General features: G+C 46.0%; 2 protein-coding genes across 2 annotated transcripts in view; one reads left to right on the top strand and one right to left on the bottom strand.

Annotated features, from left to right (window-relative positions):
- Window positions 1–22,602, bottom strand: part of CLCN5 (chloride voltage-gated channel 5) — a 40,113-nt gene extending 17,511 nt beyond the window's left edge. Inside the window, exon 1 of the mRNA XM_048514012.1 lies at window positions 22,485–22,602. The gene's annotated coding sequence lies outside the window, so the exon portion shown is untranslated. The remainder of the gene's footprint in view (window positions 1–22,484) is intronic.
- On the top strand, window positions 15–7,799 carry LOC125442461 (tryptophan--tRNA ligase, cytoplasmic-like). Its single transcript, XM_048513827.1, is given in 4 exon segments — window positions 15–57; window positions 457–693; window positions 5,160–6,149; window positions 7,771–7,799. Coding segments are annotated over 4 exon segments (1,299 nt in total).
- Window positions 22,603–22,858: the final 256 nt, after the last annotated feature.

The raw sequence follows: 22,858 nt of genomic DNA, 5'->3' as shown, positions 1-22,858 counted from the left end.
GAAAAATGTTAGTCATGCCACAAAGTGAAGACACCGTTGCCAAAGCTTGTCTCTTAGGTGGGCCTACTGCAGCAGTCTGGACTGAACAGCAAACCATTTGAGTCAGTAGCCTTTTTAACAAAACAGTAATCTGTGCAGTCTTAATGGCAAGGATCCCCTGACCTTAGAACAGAATGGAATCACAGAGTTGGAAGAGGCCACAAGGACCATCAAGTCCAACCCCCTGCCATGCAGGAATACACAATCAACAGGAGCCTTGACAGATGGCCATCCAGTCTCTACTTAAAAACTTCTAAAGAAGGAGACTCCAACCACCCTCTAAGGTACAATTATTGTGAGAACTAGGGGTGAGATGAAGGGGCATTACCACAGGGAGCCATAAAATTCGGACCCACAAACAATGCATGAGCTACCCAGTACTCTTACGGTGGTAACCACCTTCTTACTGTCTTGCAGTAGAAACCACCTTCCGGTTTCAAAGAAGGTCTTATGGCGGGAACCACCTTCCAGTTTCAAAGAACTTGAAGCGGTCTCAAAACTACAAACAGGCCTTGGACCTTGTGCCCAGTAGGAGAGAAAGGCACCAGGACAAAAAACAACAACACACAGTCAAAGGAAAGCTGCTAAGCACAAAGAGCTCCACTCAGCTCCTTGAACCAGGATCCCTGGAGGAGATGGAAAGGAGACTTTATGGTGAGTAATAAGCAGTGGGGGAAGATCAGGAAGAACATGACCAATACCTTCCTGAAACATTATGAGCACTGCAGAATGCCCATGAAGAGAACTAGCAGTGGCGGTGGCAGAGGAACAACTAGCAGGATACCAGCTAGTCAAGCAGAGTGGCATGTGGTGAAAGTGAAAGGGGGAAATGCATGGAAAGCCTGACTCTTTGAGGACTTGGGAGGGAGGAAAAAAATCAGTTCAGCATATCTCAGTCATAGAACAGGCACCAACAGTAGCAAATACACTCAAGCACAATGGATTACCTTGAATGCTTTGCAAACACTCACCAGAAGACTGCTCTGCTGCAATCTGTTCCAACTTCAAATAGCTATTTTAAAAAGGTAACACAAGGTGCTTGGGCTGTTGTGTCAACACCTCCAGGGTTTGGCCAGACGCCAGCACAACACCAGATGGCCAAAGCACAGCTGCATGGTGGCTCAAATGCGCACGCTGTAGCTGGTGATGTGGCATCACAAAGCCAGATTTCCTAGCATTGAGGGGCTACTAGCCAGTGAAAAGATAGCTCACAGTAGTAAATAGAGAAGCAAAAACTATGGCTTTAGCTTCAGAACAAACATTTGCAAAAGCTACCTGCACACTACTGGAAAACACAATAACATTAGGAAGAGCTGAAGCCAGAAGAAAAAGAGGAAGACGCAGCATGAGATAGATTGACTCAATAAAGCCACGGCTTCAGCTTGGAAGACGGGGGCAAGGCTATTGAATGACACAATGTTTCGGAAGTCATTAATTCATAGGGTTGCCATAAATCAGAAGCCATTTGATGGCACATAACAGATGTAAGAGGAGAAGCACAAGCACCACCCAGATATTTTTTTTAATTAGCAAAGCTGCTTCTGCCTACAAGACGCAGACTTTCCTGGTTCTCTGATCCTGTCCATGTGCAAGCCACCCACCCTTTCTCAAAGTCTCTAGCTAGGCAGCTTACAGCTAAGACATTCATTAAATGGCCAAACCTGGAAGTTTACAGGACAGATCAAAAGGCCGAGTATCTGTGGCCTAGGAGGATCCTAGCCTGTAATTGAGAGGCAACAACAAGATGCTGCCCCCTCCTAGCCAAAGGAAATGCCTATAAATCTGGCCTAATGCAGCAGGACGTTGCATATCCAGAAGAGGCCGTCTCCATCTGGAAATACGGGTCCAACAAGCCACAGCGTTTCTTTCCAGCACCCACCAACGCACTCGGGCTCTTTTTGGCAACCATCTTGCTTTTTCTTCCTGTGGCCTGCAGGTGGCGCACTTCCTCTCCAGACTGGATATGCCCAAAGCTACACTCCGCCTGCTTCGCTGTTATGACACAGCAAACCTCTTTGTCAAGCATGGCTCATCTGCTGCTTGATGACTACTTGACAACTGATGATGCAGACACCTTCTGCTGAAGAGACAACACGCTTGGGATGATGTCAACATGAATGTTCTTCACTATAGCACTGCATTTGAAATTATTCATTCACGTATGCAAATCGCTAAGACTGTTTTAGTCACTGGGAAATGAACACACATGTGTGAACCCACCCATTTAACACACAACCAAAACACAAGTTTATAGATTGGGTTAAAAACACCATGCCCATCTTCACAACAATTGAGCAAAGCAGATTTTATAGTGGGGAAACTGGGGCTGAAAGACATCAACTCTCAACTCCCTTCAGTTGCCTCGGTGTAAGAATTTATCTTTTGTGGTATTGCACCCACTACGACTCCCGATCTTTTACAGGTTTGCTTCGAATGTGCAATTCGTGTAGAAACCATCTTAGGAACAGAACCATACTCTAGAGCAGCGATTCCCAAACTTTTTCAGGATGTCACCCCCTTGGCTTTCGACCCACATCCCCCCACACACATCTCTTTCTTGATATGAGATCTACTGCAAATTCAAAACAACTTCTAACACTGTAAATATACTGGCATGATTCTCACCACATATAAACATGATTCAGCAAAAGTAAAACCATTTTATTGGAGCTGTTTTGAAAGTAGCAACACGTGAAGAAGAAGGAAGGAAGGAAGGAAGGAAGGAAGGAAGGAAGGAAGGAAGGAAGGAAGGAAGGAAGGAAGGAAGGAAGGAAGGAAGGAAGGAAGGAAGGGAGGGAGGGAGGGAGGGAGGGAGGGAGGGAGGGAGGGAGGGAGGGAGGGAGGGAGGGAGGGAGGTAACAGATAGACAGGGACAGTGCAGAACAATGCTTCTCAAGGCAGGGCGGGCTGTCTTGCAAAGGCTGTCACAGCTAGATCTGGGCCACAGCTGGTGTTCTGCCCCAAGAACTTTTCACCCATCAGTTGGGCCAGGATTTCCTGCACTGCCCCCCTACTTCCCCAAAATTCCTCCTTGATGCTTTCACTGCCTACTTGGAGAATATCTACTCCAGAGTATTCACCTGGTGCCTCTAGAGAGAATCTTTCACCACCCAGAACAGCTCCAAGGGCAGGCTATGGGATCCACAAAAAGGCATCACCTAACACCAAACGTACCTAAGGCAGCACGAGCCTGCAATATAAGAAGAGCCATGCTGGATCAAAGGGAGTGTCCATCTAGCTGAGCATCCAGTTTCCCGCAGTGGTCATCCACATGCTTTTGAAAGACCCGTAAGCAGCCGACAGAGGCCAAGGCCTCCCTGCTATTCAGAAGTACTCCATCTCTGGCTTTAGAGTTATCATGGCCTAGCTGCTAATGGGCTTTGTCTCCATGAAGGTGTCTTTTAAGAAACAACATGAGACTTCAGCGCCTTGTGGACTGCTGCTAGCACGCTATAAGAATACATTTCTTTTCTGGCACATGCAGAACTACGTAATGCAACTTCTGTATGGGCCACAAGCCCTTCACGTGGGCAAAGGAGAGTCTCTGCAAGGACAACAACATCAACCAGCTACAAGCTCAGTGCTGCCTTAATAAAAAGCCCTGGCAGTTTTCCTGGTCCCCAGCACTCGAGAGGAGCTGCTTCATAATCCCCGGGAATGAGAACATTTAAACAAAAGGCAAGTGGGAACACTTTTACTAACTGCTGGAGTAAACAAGCAAGCAACAGAAAGAAGGGAATAGGGTTTGGCCGGATGCCAGTGTTTAAAACCAAGGAACCAACATACACACATCTCTCTCCAGTGAGTGCTTTTCCCTTGTCAGAAATGCAACCAAGACATCCACCATCAGTGGATACATTCACTGCCGACAGCTGGTTCCCAACTATCAACCACCACCATATAAACAAATGTCATCGCTACCCCACCCTTTCACTAGGAGAATATGCTCAAACATGAGATGTCCGAGGATACCAAGATGGGATTGCAAGATTTAATTCCTGTGCCTCAGTCTTTTTGCAAGGTGGGGTCTGAATGTTAAATTTTCTTATCAAGTGTAAAAAAGAAGAAGAGGAGGAGGAGTTTGGATTTATATCCCACCTTTCTCTTCTGTAAGGAGACTCCAGGTGGCTTACAAGCTCCTTTCCCTTCCTCTCCCTACAACAGACACCTTGTGAGGTAGGTGGGGCTGAGAGAGTTCTGAGAGGACTGTGATTAGCCCAAGATCACCCAGAAGGAATGTAGGAGTGTGGAAACACATCTGATTCACCAGATAAGCCACTGCCACTCAGGTGGAGGAGTGGGGAATCAAACCCGGTTCCCCAGATTAGAATCCATCTGCTCTTAACCACTACACCACACTGGCTCTCAGTACTGGATTGTCCCTCACCTTTCCTTCCACATGCTAAATTGTCTTTGGCTTACCTTCCCCAACTTCCAACCAAAGCGCAAAATAATACTTCTATTGTGTCGGCTCCCGCTGTGCAGAGGCATGAAACTCACCGCCTGACCTTGAGCCACCTGAACTCTCTCAGACCTAGCCTGCTTCACAGGTTCATTGTGAGAATAAAATGGAGGAGGGGGGAACCACGTTTGGCACCGTGAGCTCCTTGGGGGAAGAGCGGGAAATGATTTTAAGATACAGTCCTCAGATCCAAGACCTTGCCTCTTCAATAAAAGCCAGGGATCCTCTGCCACTTAATCTTGTTATGCACATGTGATGAAGCCAAAACACATCTGTGTTGGATTTACAGAAGCCACACAGAATTCCTCCACTGGTGGCTCTCCGCCAATCAGAGGGAGGGTGGCTTCCCTTGCTCTGACTGAGGAGAATCTGGAGGACTAGGAAAAGATCAGGGGTTTTAAGATGGCAGGGTTAATGAAGAACACGCCGTACTGGTTGTTTCTCTTGTGGTTTTATTACATTTGTTTGGGTTCTGCCCGAAGGGGGAATATGTTGCAAAGTTTAGAAACTGGATATCTTTTTAAATAAAACCTGCCTACTTTAGTTACCTTAAAAATGTTAACTTTGTGAGGAGAGTAGTCTTTTAACTTTCTCAAGCCATCTACAATCTGGGGGTTCCACTGAGGGTTTGCACATTGGGGAAAAGGCTAAAAGTGAGGCCAAAACTTGCCACATGAAAATAAGAAGCCCTTTTACCTGTACACAGGCAGAGGCCCTTCGTCCGAAGCCATCCACGTTGGCCACCTTATCCCATTCATTTTCACAAAGTGGCTTCAAGATGTATTTAATGTTCCTTTAGTCATACAGTTGACTGATGATGAGAAATACCTCTGGAAAGATCTAACGGTTGAGAAGGCATACCAGTATACCATAGAAAACGTCAAGGACCTCATAGCCTTAGGATTCGATGTCAATAAAACCTTCATCTTTTCTGATCTGGACTATTTGGGAACAAGTCCAGAATTCTACAAGAACATCTTAAGAGTTCAAAAGCACGTTACATTCAACCAAGTCAAGGGAATTTTTGGCTTTACAGACAGCGACTGCATCGGAAAGATTAGTTTCCCTGCCATTCAAGCTGCTCCGTCCTTCTGGTACACTCATCATTTCCAAGCAGACTCCTTCAAACGATAAGCTTAGCTGATATTCCAGTGGCTTTGATCCCATGCAATCTATCTGATCAGGGATCCTGGTTTCAGAAATGAATCCAGAGACGTGGCCCCGCGGATCGGCTACCCCAAGCCGGCATTAATGCATTCCGTGTTCTTCCCAGCCTTACAAGGGGCCCAAACGAAAATGAGCGCCAGCAACCCCAATTCGTCCCTCTTTCTCACCGACACACCCAAGCAAATCAAAACAAAGATCAACAAGCATGCCTTCTCTGGTGGGAAAGACACTGTCGAAGAGCACCGGAAGTACGGGGGCAATTGCGATGTGGACGTCTCTTACATGTACCTCACGTTCTTCCTTGAAGATGATGAGAAGCTGGAGCAGATCAAACAGGCTTACACAAGTGGAGCCCTTCTAACAGGAGAACTGAAGAAGCTGCTGATCGAAACGCTTGTATGTGTGCCACAAACGTCTGAAATCGTGTCAATATTTTGGGGATACCCTTTCTGGAACAACCTGAACACGAGCGTTCCTCCACGTAAGCTGCTGCTAGATCTTTGGGCACTCAAAGGCTTGCTAAGACCGTGTCAGGTCCCCATTAAAACAATAAACGCCATGGCTGTTACTGTGCAACAAGGGGGCCTATGGCCTACCTCACCTTGCTCCTGAAAGTCTCCTTTGTCATTGACAGGGGCATAATGGAAGCTGCCAGATCCTTGTGGGGAGCTGAAGCAGATAGCAGCCCTTAGCAACAGCTTATTTCTACTATTTGGGTGTTTGCAAAGTGAAACCACATCTCCCCTCTCATCCACCCTCTCGCATGCTGAATCCCAGTGAGACCCCTTAACAGGTGCCATGCAGAGCTGAACTTTGACCTCCCACAACTTACACAGAATATCAAATGATCCAGACACAAGAACCTAGTGGCACTTCAGATGATGGGACAGCGAGTTGCTTTTCGAAACACAGCTGGAAATATGAAGGCAGACCACCAGAAATTCAGACAGGCTATTCTGCTTAACAAAACCACAAGTCTACTGGCTGCAACTCATTAGCCCCCCTCCCATCATGCACAAAAACCTTCACACGTCATTAGAAATGTGTGCGATCCATGCCTTGTACCTCTAACTGCTTCCAGCTGTCATTTGACCCATTTCCCAGATGGCTGGAAATGGCTGCTAGCCTGGACCTCCTCCACTCTACCCTGGTGTCTTCTTTTCTTCCAGGAATGGATGATACTCCTGCATTTAGGCTTAGGTGCCTGAATTGTATTTATCATCTTTCACTCACCCATCAGAGGCTCCTAAAGCACCTTCACTAATCCAGATGCAAACTAAGGTGGTGGGATTTGTGAGGAGGTATTTGGCACAGCGCCTTCTGGCCCCTTGCAGCCGACTGCACAGTCCCAATTGCAAACCCAGAGGCCGCAGGAGGGTTCAGACCCTGGCTGTTAGTAAAGGGGCCACCAAGGAGCCCTGTCCTACCACTAAACCTCAGGTTGTGCTTAATACACAACTCTGAGTAAGCAGGAATCTACACTAATTCCTGAACGACTTCAGTTTCCTTCTAAAATTTCAGTAATTGTTCTCACATGGTTGTTGTGTGAGCAAACAAGATAAGGTTAAAACACTTTCTGAATTATACATGCCACACATTATTAATGCATCAGAGATGTAACATTTGCAGAAGTCTGTGGAGTGTATTTGGTAATCATTGACACTGTTTCTCGTCACCTCCCCCAATGCATCTACCCTGTAACCCCAGCCTCCTGTAATGGTTAGTAGCAGTACAATGCTGAAAGGGGAAAGAAAGGAGCACTTACTTGAACTATTTCATTCTGCTGTCAGCATGTGCAGCTCCCTGCCATGCAACTGGGGCCACAGGCAACAGCACTACACTCTGAGTCACCCTGCTCTAGCCTGTGCTACTGAGACCCAAACACCTGCCTATTGCTTTTTCAGATCACAGGCTCTCATGCACCAACCCAGCAGACACAGGGCTTTCGTGAATGTGTGGTCTCCTTCACACTGAACATACATTCTCTTCAGGATGATTCTTGGTTATACACACGATTTGCCTCTTAGGCAGTCCCTCTGCCCTCAGATCAGAAAATCCCCATAGTTTCCAAAACCTAAACAACTTTTTCTCTCCTTTCACAGGGAAAGCAAAGGAGATCCACATGGGTTAGGCTTTCTTTGGATTGTCTCCTTCTTCCCTGCCTCCTTCCGCCGACACACTGAAGTTCTTCCCAACTCTTCTGGCCACCTTTTCCAAATGATCAGAAGATCTTTTTAAAAAATTAACACTGATGGTCTGTCACTGAAACTGACATGAAATGGACATGGCAAAGTTTAAAAAAGCAGAAGGCAACCTCCCCAATTGGAGGTTGCAGGGAAAGAACAAGGAAAATGTAGGTGAGCAAAATGGCAGAACAGCTTGGCTAGGGACACTTCACAGGAGGAGAATTCCTGGGTAGACGAAAAACCATTTGGGAAACCCTAGAAAGAGGCGCAGAACCAGCAAGAGCACCGCATGAGGAACTTGAAGCCCACCTGCTCTTTACTGTGTCTCTCAGAACCTTCTGTAGGTTCTGTCCAGAAGCAGAGAGAGCAATTCCCATTGCAGTGCCAACCATCAACTATGCATACGACATGACTGGAGCTGCAGTAACCAGCTCCTCTGTGGTGGGTGTGCTAACTCTCTTGTTCCAGCCCTGCTCCTACGCTATTGTAAGCTGCACAACAGACAGCTGTACAGACAGCACATTTGAGCCTCTCATGTGCATGAAGTAGTCGGGCAGCTCTACCAGTTACTCTGCAGTCCATCAGTGCAACTTGCACAGGAGCCTTGCTGGAACAACATATTAGGCAACCCCATTCTTCTGCCTTGCTTTCAGCACTCCTGATGCCATTCAAGTGGTGGATTCCTTTATTGCTGTATCTGTTTCATTGGGGTGTGTCAGAAAGGAATTGGTTCCCACCCCATGTTTGTTACTGACTGCAGCTGCTTTCAGCATACAACTCACATGGGAGGGAGTTAAACGAAAACACAAGTCTGCTCTTACAAGGGGGAAAGGAAAAGTATCTGGGATGCACACAAAGTCAGATCATTGGGGGCATCTGATAACCCATGCAGTGAAGGGGGAGGGGCAGACACAGGGATCCAAACCCATAGCCCCTGTGTGCCACACCAGTGTGCTACTGCGGAGTTCCCTCACTGCAGCCTCAGTGGCTAGATTCCCTGTGTTTGGCAAAAGGCTGGTGCTCTCAAGCTCCACCTGTTCCAAGACCTGAACCTTGTGTGGGAGAGAACTCGGGAGTTCTATCTGTACGACTTTTGCAGACTGAGCTCTGTGAGCCTGCAAATGCGTTGGTTGGAGTAGTCATGTTTCCTTCCCTGTGCAAAAGGGAAGTTGGTTGCAGAAAAGGACACCAACCAACAGCCACAGAGCTGGCTGGAGTATATTTTGGGTTCCTCCCAGCCACACCAGTGGAGAGTGTCATGTCTCCTCCTTGGGGTGTTCTATGCAGTGGCAATGGTAGCTTTATTGGTGGGACCTGGCCACTTCATCATGATGACATGCCAATCATCTCCATGTGAATGTTTGCACCACACCACAGTGATTGGTGGCTTGTGTTGGGGTGGCTGTGAATTTCCCACAATTGCTATGGTATCTCCACCATGGTACACTTTTTAAAAAACGTTGTTGCATATGTCCCCTCTGACAAGCAGGCCTAGGATCCCAATTAGCACCTCAGGTGCACACTGGCAGCAGAGTCATAGGACTGAACTGTTACTTTTTAAATCAACCCTACACTTTTTTTACTGCTTTAATGGAAAATGCATTGTTTACAGATAAGTTAAAAGTCCCAAAGAGGAATCCATGTTAGTGTGTTACAGTAAAAACAAAACAGGAGTATGTGGCACCTTACAGACTCACAAAACGTTATTTCAGCAGAAGCATTCAGGGACCAGAGTCCATTTCTTCAGATGCTTGTAGACAACAAAGGCATTTACAGCAACATTGCAATGCCCACTCTCGGAAATATTTGCAAAAGTAAGCCACTACACACCGTGCTAACTCAGAACAAGCATCCTGAGCACAGGAACCTACCTTGTACTGAGTCATATCTTTGATCCATCAGGGCCAGAACTGTCAACTCTAATAGGGAGCTGCTGCTAAGTGTCTCAAGCAGTTTTCTTCTACATTACCAGTACCTGCTCCTTTTTAAAAACTGGAGATGCCAGCAATTAAACCTGGGACTGTCTGCATGCAAAGTGATGCAATAACATTGGGCTATGCCGCCCTCCCCCCCAATCTTAATGTTGAGGGGCAGAGAAGAAAACCTGAAAACAAAGTCTGCAGTAAACACAAGTGTATAATTCAGCCACAACACAACTAGCAAAATATTTATACTTTACAACATGAAAAACAATCATTGTACACATTATAGAATTAACTGTGGACAAAATTAGCCAGAGTTTAAAAAATGCATCATATGCTGCATAAGTCTATAGTATATACATGAACTGTCTAATGCTGCGGATAGTCTGGCATACATCTGCTACACATTTTGAGTGACTAAGGCCTTGCCTTTAAAAGCAAAATTCATTCCCTAACAGGAAACTTTTCATATAGATATTTTTCCCAGCGCTCTTCCAAAACTGCATTTTCATCTCTGTTCATGTTCATACAATATCTGTTCTAAAATATTAGTTCAGTGGCTTTGTTTGCTCCCCTGAGCAGACTCACCCTGGCCATGACTTCTGCTATGAAACTCCTCTTACTGGAAAACTACAAGGCCCTCATGCCTCAAAGACAAAAATGATGACTATGGATAAGTTAGCCAATCCGCTAAAGTTGGGTGACACCAGCAACGCTGATACTTGACTAAATTTCCTTGAACTGACCAGCTTCTTTGGAAATCCCACAACATTGAGTTGCCTCCTGCTGTCTGACTGAAATCCTAGAACACACACGCTTGTTGCTTCATTCAGTGGCATTGCATCACCAGGGTTCAACTATTTCCGGCAAGCAGCAAAACACTGGCCTTCCTCTCCAGCAAAAATCAAGACTAGCCCAAATGAGATCCTTTCTTTAAAACAGGAGGAAAACAGTCTTGGCACCAAGCAAAGTTTCCGTATTGGCCAAGATGTCTTCTCTAGATGCTGAATTTTCAAAGGATCACATGCTCCGGATCAACTTATTCTGGGCTACGTCAGAATTCAAAAAGAGTCTGAGGAACTCTCTCTCTTTTTTCAAACTAAGGAATGAGTTGAATCAAATCCTTTCTCCTGTTCAGAGAATTCAGACTTTTAAGTTAGGGTCATTTGCGCACAGGTTTTTTCCTCACAGCAAGCCCACTTTCCCATCAGGGCAGATTTTCAATTACACAACATAATTGCAACATTATCCAACTTTTGTTTTTAATCCTGACCCTATAGTAGATCTCAGCAGTAGGAACTAAGGCTCTGTATGGAACAAACTTGATAAAAGAATTCTGGAAATCGATAGCCCTAGGCACCACAGATAACAACATGGATTCCAAGGCCCACATTTCAGTTGGCAGATGGCACAATCACTTTTCCATTATGTACAGTAATCCAACAGAAAAAAAAATAGCTGACCATGTGGTGCAAGATAAGGATCGACTGCCATCTTGGAACCCTACTACATCCTCATTACAAACCCCAGGGGAGGACTAAATTCCATCTGACATTTACAAGCTAAATGAAAAGAGGTGGGGTACAATCTTAGCTAGGCTTTTCACTCTTCTCAAGTAAACTCCATCCCTGCTAACTGAAAACAAAGTATTATAATTCCTATCTACAAGAAAGAGGACAAACATAAACCAGGAAATTATACACCAATCAGTCTTTTGGATTTATCCTCTAAAGTTTATACACCCCCTCTTCTTATTAAAGAGAAAAATTGGGTCGAAGAATCCAAACTTTTCAATATTGAACAGGCAGGCTTCTGTCAGGATCGCAATATCATCAATCAGTGCAGGACATCCACCCGTTATCAGAGAGGCCGTTTATACGTTGTGTGTTGACTTGTCTAATGCCTTTGATTCAATAGTAAGATCTAATCTCTGGGTCAAATTGGATGATACGAACATTGACAGAAGGCTGTTCGAGCTTCTGAGGGAACTCCACACAGACCTTAAAGCCAGAATAAAGGCTGAGAGTTGCAGCCCTTTTACATAAGAACATAAGAACATAAGAACATAAGAACAAGCCAGCTGGATCAGACCAGAGTCCATCTAGTCCAGCTCTCTGCTACTCGCAGTGGCCCACCAGGTGCCTTTGGGAGCTCACATGCAAGATGTGAAAGCAATGGCTTTTACAGATTCTATTCCCCTGAAGAAGGGAGTAAAACAGGGCTGCTTGTTGACGCCCTTTCTTTTTAACTTTCATATAAATGACTGTGTCCAATTTATGGAGTCACATGATTATTTTCTACCAGTGCTTTTATATGCTGATGATATGGCCCTTTAGTCATTTACGAAAGTAGGGCTCAGTAGGATAATGGTGCAGTTGGCAGGGTACTGTGAAAAGAACAAGTTAAGAATCAACTATAATAAAACCAACGTGGCAATTTTTGGGAATAACAGAGTTAAGCACAAATGAACCATCAAAGGACATGTCATGGAACACTGGTTCCCAATCTGGGCTACGTGTACCCCCAGGAGTATGGGCCAAAGTGTTTGGGGGTACATGAAAAAAACCTACATAATGAGTTTGCTAATATGGGGGTACAATTTTAGGGAAATGGGCTGCCAAGGGGTAAGCGAGTGAAAAAAGGTTGGGAACCACTGTCATAGAACAATGTCCATCCTTCAGATACTTAGATATAACTTTCTAGTCCACCAGAAACTCATCTGGTAAACTCACCAGACTCAACTTTTTTGTCATTATCACAACAGAAGTACATTCAGGTCAGGGTCTGAGGTGTTGCCTGCATTAAATGAGCAGTATGCTGTACATAGCCTCAACAGGTACAGGAAAATGCAATAAGCTCTGAGAAAGCAGAAGAATTGTACTGAATTGCGCTGGTCACATACAAGCTTTCTGAATTCCAGCCTCAGCACAGGAGGAAATATTTATTTAGGCAAATGCAAAATAAACTAACACAGAAATAAACTAACTCAGTTATCTAGGGAAATGTGAAATAAACTAACAGTCTGTAGCGCCAGACAGAACAGGTGGTCAGTGGCACTTTAAAGACTAACAGAATTTATTCCCAGAATAAACCAGTGTGAATCAGGTGCACCTGACAAAGTGAACTCTGGCTGAATATGCACAAGGTGTCTGGTGCACAATAGGGGTGAATGTCCCTTGTGGCAGGATTTCTTGTATGGACCTATTTTTTGGAGCCTCGCTTTCACTTTCTATTCTCTCCACAGCAAGCGAGACCACTTCTAGCACGACTTTTAATTTGCTTTGCTGCCAGAGCAGGCAGATTTGCCACTGAGCACAGCTCTGCCCTGGATATCTTCCCTCCATCCACCACCAGCATTCCCACTCCCTTGCACTGCCATCCACGCCCTCCATCTTGCCCAGACAATTCCATGTTGCTGGCTCCCCCTGCTTCCCTAATTACTCATATTGATATATCACTACACTGATACAACAATAGCAGAGAGTTAACTTTTGCAAAGAACGGTAAAAGCAGGGGGCTCTTTTTGGCTCCATCCCAACTCCCCTGATCTACTTCCACCTTCCCTGATGATTGGGAGGGCTTGTTAAAATGTTGTTTCCAACAAGCCTCTATTTAAAAACAAACCTCTCTCTTCTCTAGCGGCAGTGAGGGGGCGAGGATCAGGGAAGGAAGGGGGAGAGAATATCAGCTCTAAGCTTTGGACTACTAAGTATCGTATTGTATATTTCATTTATATACTACTCTCTCCCAAAAGGTTCAGGACGGTGCACAACAATATAATATGATGAGATCTGTGCCTTTAAGGCTGTGGATGGGAAAATTAAAAGAACTGGGAGAAGCAAAGGCCCAGCAGAATTGAGTAGACAAACTGTGCTGCAGGCTGTAGGTGGCCTCCTTGAGTGTAAACAGAAAAATGCAAGGAGACCCCACTACAAGCCCACTGCACAGTGAAGAGCTCTGAAGTAAGCATTCCATGGACAATGAGCCTCTGACTCACAAAAACTGGCACAAGTGACTACAGGGCAGGACCACACTGGAAAAGAAGCAGTACATTCTTGCTCACTCCACAAACCAAAGAATCCAGTATGTGAGAACAACTCAACATGGATTACTCCAGAAGGCAGCAATAGCACTGATCAGCTTCTCCTTGGAAATCGAACTCCCTCAATAGAGGCAGGTCTGTGAGCAATCATTCCAAGTTCCTTCCTTTGCGCAGAATGAGCCCAAGTTGTTTGTAAAAGCACTGATGTGATTACATGAATCACACACGTCTCGATGAACGGCATCTTCCCACGCACCTGGCAGATTATTATAAATTGCTAGGAAGAACCTAACGAAACAGAGCATCTCTTGATGTCCCCATGAAAGCTCTAGAAAACAGAGACTTCAGCATGAAACTGCTGAACTGGAATTCAAGAAGTCTGATTTAATCTTGCAAGGACTCAGGGTTCCCAGCCTTGACAGGTGCTGTCAACTAGCTTAGCAAAATGAAGGAATTCCCATTCACCCCAACTACTGCTATTGTGAAAGGTCTTTATACTTTTTCTTCACTGCATTTGAATGTTATCTCTCACCTTGCATTTCCTGCAGTTCAGGGCTCTTCGACCCTGCTGATTACCAAGCTATTTTCATCATAACCTCATATATTATCTGCTTAGTGCAGACCCACCAGACATATATGACCAAGTGAGTTCTAGTCAACAACACCTTATGGTAGATTTTTAAAAAACAACGTTCTCATTTAATTGCCCAAAAGTTGTAGGAATATTATTCCTAAAATAACACAATTACTGTGCACGATGATTGGCACAAGAAAAATCCGAATTCAAGGGCTCTGTCTGTTGTATAAATGAGGCACTCACATATTCAGAGAGAGTCCAGCTTTCCAGATGCGTAAGGCAAATGGCAGGTGGTTCTCTTTGTCACAGAAAGTTGGCTGCCAACTGCTGGAAGGAGAGCACTGGGCCTCTGGCAAGGCAATTCTAGTGTTCTGACTGTAAAGAAATGGGCCCATGGGCCTGGCCTCCGAACTCAAGATCTGCTGATTAGATCTGTGCAACTCTGAATTGGTGTTCTGCAACTGGTCTGACCCATCACCCACCTCAGCAAGCTACAAGCTGCTTTCAAAATGGGTGGCATTTTTGTCCAGGTGCTTTCTGTACCTAGACTGTCCAGGTGCTTTCTGTACCTAGACTGTTCAGGTGCTTTCTGTACCTAGACAGTCTGTTTACTTCAACATCATGTCTGCAACAACAGCCAGTCACAAGACTCTGCGAAACTCACAATCAGACCACAGAAGTAACATTTGTTTGATTCACTGCATCTGGCAATCAGAGATATACTCTGAACACAGATGTTCCATTTAACTATCACATTAGATAGCTATAGGGAACCCTGACCTCTCTGAGTTTCAGAAGCCATTTTGAAAGCTACCTAAGCTACTGGACATTACCAAATCTGGTGGCAGTGAATTCCATATATGTGATGCATGAGAAATGGCACTTCCATTCCAGACCTGCTGATCATTTTTATTGGGAAATACCAAGATCTAGTGTTAGAGCAGAAGGGGAAAAGAACCCCCTGCAATTTTATAAAATTCTATCATATCCCCACCCCACCCTAGTTACCTTTACCATACACTTCCCTTTCCTCAACTCCAGATTTTTTCATTTGGTCTTGCATAATGGAGTGTGCTGTGGGGCTTCAACAGAGAGAATGAGAAAGAGAATCCCACAGGGCTACTGAAACCCTTGGCAGTTGGTTCGAATGTGCCTCTCTGGATCTCTACCTAAGATCAGAGATGGGGGGGGGGATGGTGCCTGGGGCAAAACCTGCTCTGGGCGCCTGCCATGCCCCCCATGCCCCACTTACCTGGCTGGGCCGCCACTGGGCACCCCTTGGCCCCACCCCGCCAGGCTACTCCTTCAGCCAGCAGAGCCTCTGGGGGAGCAGCCTGGTGGGGCAGGGCTGAGGGGTGCCCAGCAGCAGCCCAGCCAGGCTGCTCCTTCAGCCAGTGGAGCCTCCGCCAGCTGAATGAACAACCTGGCAGGGCGGGGCCGAGGGGAGGGGAGTGTGATTCTCTGCCCCCATGTGGCTAGCTGGTGTGTTCCCGGGTACATGTGACCCCTTCATGTCCCCCTGAGCGCTCCACCTCTGCCTAAGCTGCTTGACCCAAATGGGGACCCTTTGTAAACAAGATGTCAATATAACCAAACTGACATTCCTTTTGCTTGGGAAGACCCCTTTTGACCAAGTTTCTCAGGATCTCCTTCCTATATGCAAATAGTATGGGTAATTATGCATTTCAACAGACTGCCAAAGCACAGGAAATGAGGCACCTGGTTTGATAATGAACACTGTGGTATTTATCGCCAAGCCTGAGGGAACATGCTTGATGTTGGAACCTGAAATGCCAGAATAAAATGCCATGGGCCAAAACTACAATAAAATGCCATGGGCCAAAACTACAATACAAATGTATTTAGAGCCAAGGCTCTATGCATATTAAAGCTTTGTTACAGAGCACCTTTATCAGTAGAGCAACACACTCCATGCAAGTGAGTAAGGGAAACGTACAGATCACAAAGGGAGGTGACAAGAGAAGGCTGGGAAATTCAGCGGCAACTCTTCTGCAGTAACCAGTTGTACCACAGAACAACAAGGGGTGAGGACTGCCATCAAAAGTGTGCACGGGTAAGGCTGCATTTACTGGACCCAACCCCATTTGCAGATGAGCAGTCCAAACACTGGGTAAGAAGATAACAGGGCAGGGTGTACAGAGCTGCTGGGGAGGGAGGGGAGGTAGGAATGGTTCCCTCTCCATAGGTAATAGCATGAAATTTCCAGTTCCAGAAACTGTTCTTGGCTCATGTTCCTCACACATACATAACAATAAGGGAACAGGAAATCTTTCTTCTCTCTCTCACACACACACAAAGAGCACTTCCAGTTTCAAAGCATTTCCACAAGGAACCATCTCCACAGACAAGTCCTTCCAAATGAGATGCAAGCTCTCTTGGTGCCTGTGCAGACACACAGACAAAGGTTTTCTGAAAACCAAACACAGGATGAGGAGGCTCTGCTTGCCCACTTATTTTCCTGACCAATTATGCTGTCCAGTCAAACAGGTTTTTCAGGGCTTTGCAGTACTTCAAAAACCTGCCTGTTCAACATTGGCACTGAAATAGGGAGGAAATAGACATGTGCACCCACAGAACACTGTCCTAGCACACCCATTTCAATGCTCTGGAAAACTATTTGTACACAGCAAACCTTCCAGAGACATCATAACTTTTATTTCTATCCTTTAGACCCTCTCATGGACTCTTCTGGGTACAGAACAAGACACCAGCCTCACAATTTCAGAGGCAGTTGGTTCTAGGCAACAAAATGCTGACAAGAAGGAGCCTCGAATAAGTTTCAAGATTAACCAAGGCAGCAATTTCCACAGAGATCACAAACTTCTGTCCAAGACACAGATGCATATGTTAAAGTCACAATAGAAATGTCATTACAACTTCACTTGCAGCACTAAAAACTGGAACTTGCAAAAATATCTACAAGCCTGGGAGGAACTGTGTGGAGAACTGTGCCAAGCATTGGTTTTATTTGTAAGACGATCTTAATGTTTAGTGCTTACCAAGGGGGAAAACCTGTACATAATATTCTCATTTTGCAGATGGATTAAACAAAGATAAGCAGAACAGCCAGTATCAAACCACTTTCCCCTGGTCCAAAACACAGCAAGCTGTCAAGTAGTAGGCTAGATCTATGCTACAGAGGCTATGTTTAGTTTGATTTCATTAAGACAACTTGCTTAGTTTATTGCCTGCGATTAAACAGTAAATTGGTTGTTGTGGGCTTTTTGGGCTGTGTGGCCATGGTCTGGTAGATCTTGTTCCTAACGTTTCACCTGCAAGATCTACCGGACCATGGCCACACAGGCCAGAAAGCCCACAACAACCAGTTGAGTCTGGCAGTGAAAGCCTTCGTCAAAACAGTAAGCTGTTTTCTCCTTCTGCACTGAGAAACAGTAGGTCCACAAATCAAGTTCCTAGAGCTAATCCATAAATCAAAGACACAAAATCTGATTACGAGAACACAGAGGAAGGTATTTAACCTTCAAACTTCTCCCTTTCCCAAGCATCACTAAAATTATGAACCAAGGTTTGCTTTGATTTCATTTTCCAAAAAGAAAATACACTCTGCTGAGATGATGAATTTGAAGTAGCTTACTTAGCTATAGAAATGCATTTGTTCAGACACTCCTATAAGATAGGATAGCATAAATACCCTCAAGATGCCAAGACTAAGAAAATACAAAAGGGCAAAGAAAGTGTTAACAGGCAGACATTGTGGATTGTCCCCAGAGGTGAACAGCTTCAGCTATTCTTCCCCATTGGTTTTAACTTGGTCAGATGCATTCCAGACCTTGTAAGACAAATGTCAACTGCCTTGCAGCCATTTCTGCACAGGGCTGGAAAATAAAACTGTTCAGACCCCCAAGCTTCAGACTTCAGTTTCTGCGAACTTGGTGAACAGGCACCTGGGACTCTTTCAGCCCTGCTTTTACCTTAAACAACGTTGTGTCCATCCCGTTGTGTCCATGATAAAAATAATTAAAAAGTCATCTGAAAATTACACACCTAAACCCTTTCAGCAGATCATGTTCAGCCCTCTCTCCTTTTCCGATATATTTTTAAACCTCATAGCTACATCCATATCTCAGCAAGCACTACAAGCAAGCCACTCATGATGGGAAACGAGCAGTTGGGGGGGAGGGGGAAGAGGCTAGAAGCAGCTACAGCCCAGCTGCAGGAGGACGCTGTGCAGTGATGTTCTTGGGGTTTGGTGCCAAGAACCCACAAGGGTGCATTTGCCACGCACGCACCTGCGCTGCATTCTGTGGCAAGCCTTTCCTTCTGTTAGCTGGGTACTACCTGACGGGCAAAGCTGTTAGCCCACAGTAAGCAAGCTGCAAACAGACACGTCATCCTACACACCCAGAGCGGCCTCTGTTGAAGCGAACCTATTGTCCCTCCAGCGTCATTACATACCAAACATTTTAACCCTACAATATATGCACACGCTCACCCTCACTTGCAGCTAGTTTTGCTAAACAGCCACACAGAGATAGGGGTGAGAATCCAAGGCCCAGGTCTCTCACCCAGGTAGCCCAGGTAGCAAAGCAATACAACGGCCACCAGTCCCTTGGGCAGCATCATAGGTGATGATGGTACAGTCACACCAAGGGCTACCAGTTATTGAACACACAACACTCCACATTATCTACAACTAGGAACCCACCCCCCTAAAAGTGGAGGAAGGGCAGCACCAGAAAATTGAGAGAAACAAGAGAAAATTGACCTTAAACTGCTCCAAAGTAGATTCTCATAAAAGAGAAACCAAGAGAAGCCTTCTGCATTTCTGTTTTAAAAGAGGCAATATTTTCTGGTATTCTTTTCCTACATGGAAGCTCGAGTCAGGGGGAAGTTCTTCAACTTGCTTGATTCAACCACCTTAACTAAATCAGGATATTCCAGTGCTCCAAATAGAATTTCACGGGAGCCTTTCAGAGACTATGGATGGATTGAGATGAGTTGATCCCAGTGAGTGAAAGAGTCAGTCTTGATATGCTTGACAGAAAATGTTAGGTAAAGGCCTAACGTCAAAGCTTTCTTGCAGCTCTGTGTGATCTCACTTCCCTTGAACTTATGAATGAGCATAGTAGCTGGGATGCCATACTGACTTTATGCTGGCATAGTAAAGCATTACTGTTGTGCAAACAAGTCTTCCAGCACATCAAAACAAACAAAGGGTGTGTGTGTGAGCATAGGAACTACGCAATGAATCAAGCTACAGGGAATCTTTGTACTCTTCTTCAAACCAAAGCCCTAAAGCAGGGACTTTCAACTCTGGCCCTCCAGATGTCCATGGCAGGGACTGATGGGAATTATAGTCCACGAACATCTGGAGTTGGGTGTCCCTGCCCTAAAGTCAAGGAGCTTTACTTACCCTCCCCCTATCAGGCACACTGTCAGAACCTTCCATATCAATCAGGGAGCCTCAGCACTAGGCATTTCCTCTCTTTTTTTCATCAAGTCACAGCCAACTTTTAAGGACCTGTAGGGGTTTTAAGGCAAGAGACTTTTGGAAGTGTTTAGTCATTGCCTGCCTCCATGTCAGGACTGTGGAATTCCTTGGAGGTCTCCCATCCAAATACTAGACAAGGTCAAGGCTGAGTGTATGACTGGCCCAGGGTCACCCAGCAAGCTCCCATGACACGAGTGGGGATTTCAACCTGGGTTTCCCAGGTCCTAGTCTGACACCTTAGCCACTACAGACAGTGGTTCTCAACCTTCCTAATGCCGCGACCCTTTAATACAGTTCCTCATGGTGTGGTGACCCCCAACCCTAACATTTATCCATTTTACAGATGGAGAACACTGATGCAGAGAGTCTTAGGCGACCCCTGTGAAAGGGTCATTCGATCCCCAAAGGGGTCGCGACCCACAGGTTGAGAACCGCTGCATTACACCATGCTGGCTCTGGGCCTGTCCACATGCTTACTATAATCTGAGAACACAAAGCAAAACTCTTGCACAACCTCTTTTCCATTGGAGACCGAGGCTACTGTATACGCCCCTACCATCAGCTCCTCTTTCATATCCTCTTTGATGGAAAACTTGCACAAGCCCTGGCCTTCTGGGAACAGCCAGGAAGTAACACACTTGTACTTTCAAAGAAATCAGTCCATTTATCGATTGTAATATTGTTCCATTTTCAGACAAAAATAAAAATTGGTTTTCATCATTATACATTCATTTGTGAAAAGGGTGATCCTCTTTTCTTCTGAACTACAATAAACTAACATTAGTCATTAGAGATGTTGTGAAATGGAGCATATGCTAAAACCCCAAATCTTCCCCCTTTGGCGAGCTCATGGATCTTGCTAGACAGCTGGATTGCAAATCTTTGCTTCCCACCTCCTAAACCTTATCAAGTAGCTCAGGTGTGTCCAACTCTGGTGCCCCAGATGTTCATGGACTACGATTCCCATCAGTCCCTACCAACATGGCCAATGCTGGCAGGGACTGATGGGAATCGTAGTCCATGAACATCTGTGGCACCAGAGTTGGACACCCCTGAAGTAGCCCATCCATTCCCTAGGAATTCCAGTTCCAACCTAAGAAACAAAGTGTAAAGAGAGGAAGCAACTGCACCAGAATTCCTGATGCTTCCTTTAGCCATTGGCTAAGCAACCCAGAAAGCTCCAGTAAGATGCTTTCCCCCTCCAACATTTCTCCAACAGAACTCTGTTGCCTCCTTTCCTTGTAATCATCAATTAATGCTGTTGATCAATTAACTGTTGCTTCTACAAGAATCATACCCTCTGCACATGCAGAGGCAGAACTGGAAGTTCAAGAGGTGCTCCAAGCGTGGGCCAGAAGCTGGCACCATCCCTTCAATGATGCAAAACTATAAGAAAAAAACAGGAGGAAAATCCCATCAGACTCTAGCTTTTGCACCTGTTTCTTTCTGGTTCCCTTTCATTATTTTCCTTAGCCAAATCATTGTTTCATCAAGCAGCTGTTTCGGTGGGGAAGCAGTGCGTAGACAGTTCCGTTCCATTTAAATCAAGCACCTGCCTGAGCTGCAGAAGTAAATCAGGCATAGCAAATGACTTTGAAAAAGCCAGAACTCCAAGAGCTCTGGGAACTCCATGTTACCTTTCATATCAACCCCACGATCAAACTCCACAACCTCAGCTAACTTAGAAATTTCTGGGTCAGGCTCATGCTTCTGGGCCGGAAATATGTTACAATGCTGGCAATCTAATATTTAAAAGACAAAAGGGGTTACTGAGGAAGAACCAAGAAGTTGGGACACCTGGCCCTACAGTGCTGGTGAAGGACCTGGAAATTATTTTTTCCCAAGGGACTGCTATAGTCTGCAGCCAGTGGCGGCATGCAGAAATGGGAAATTAGGAGCCTTGCTGGATCAGACCAAGGTGGGTTCAGCACCCTGTTTTCCGCAGGGGCCAAACAAGGAAATTTACAAAGAAGGTAAAATGCAACAGCTCTCTCCAGCCCTTTGTAACCAGTGTTCTAAAGCAGACTGCCTCTGACTTTGGAGGTTTTACTTGACTTCAGTAGCCCGCAGCTGATGACAGACGGCTCTTCCTTCCTGAATTTGCGTCTACCTGAAAGTACTTCTTGGGGTGTGACACTGAATGCTGAAGAGTAGTCTGCAAAGATCTCACTCTATAGACCTATCAAGGAGCTCTGTGGAGGGGTGAGGGGTACACAGAGGGGCGTGTGGGACTCGGTGGGGTTTCACAACCCGGTAAGACAGCCTGACCGGGATCTAATGGGACTGAGGAGGCCAGTTCCGAAGGCTGCCGTTGTGTCCTCAGAGCGAGTCTATGGAATACCACAGAAGGAGGGACGCGCTACTACAGGGCAGCCCTCGAAGGGCGCGAGGGGGGACTTCTGTGGGAGAGCTGCTTTGGGGCAATCAGAGTGGGGGGCTCTAGGGCACGACGGGTGTAGGTGACGTGACAGTCCTGTTGCCCGGGGCCCTTCCTGGGAACCCTGCGGGACAGTCACTGGTGGCGCTGCGAGCCCCTTTGGGGGTTTGTCCATCTCGACAATCTTATCCTTGATTGGGAATCCCCCACTTTCCGTGCCCCCCCCCCCCCGGGCTCACCTCAACGGGCGGGCGGGCGGCCACCTGCGAGTCGAGGGCGGCTCCATTCACACGTCCGCGGAGACCATCATGTGATTAAAGCTGCCACCTCCGAGACTGTCTTGTTCTGAGCGTGCGCACAAAGCTTTCGAAGAAGCGCAGCCGCAGTGCGCAATGAGTGCGCGCGCCGCCATTTTTAATTTGGGCTGCCAATTGGGACACGTGCATCTTCTCTGCGCCCCCTTCGGGTGACTTACCTATCCCTCGCTAAGGAGAAACCTGGCTAAAATCGGGGGAAAGGGACGGGGTTGTAACCTCCTCTTTCTTTCCGTCACCGACAGAAAGCACCTGAGTCTTTATCATTAGAAGTCAAACAGGTGACACTTCCCTCTGAG

Source organism: Sphaerodactylus townsendi, linkage group LG13 (genome assembly GCF_021028975.2).
Source record: "Sphaerodactylus townsendi isolate TG3544 linkage group LG13, MPM_Stown_v2.3, whole genome shotgun sequence".
In the NCBI taxonomy this organism is placed as follows: domain Eukaryota; kingdom Metazoa; phylum Chordata; class Lepidosauria; order Squamata; family Sphaerodactylidae; genus Sphaerodactylus; species Sphaerodactylus townsendi.
The sequence above is the reverse complement of the archived record's forward strand: the minus strand, read 5'-3'. Positions and strand labels throughout refer to the sequence as shown.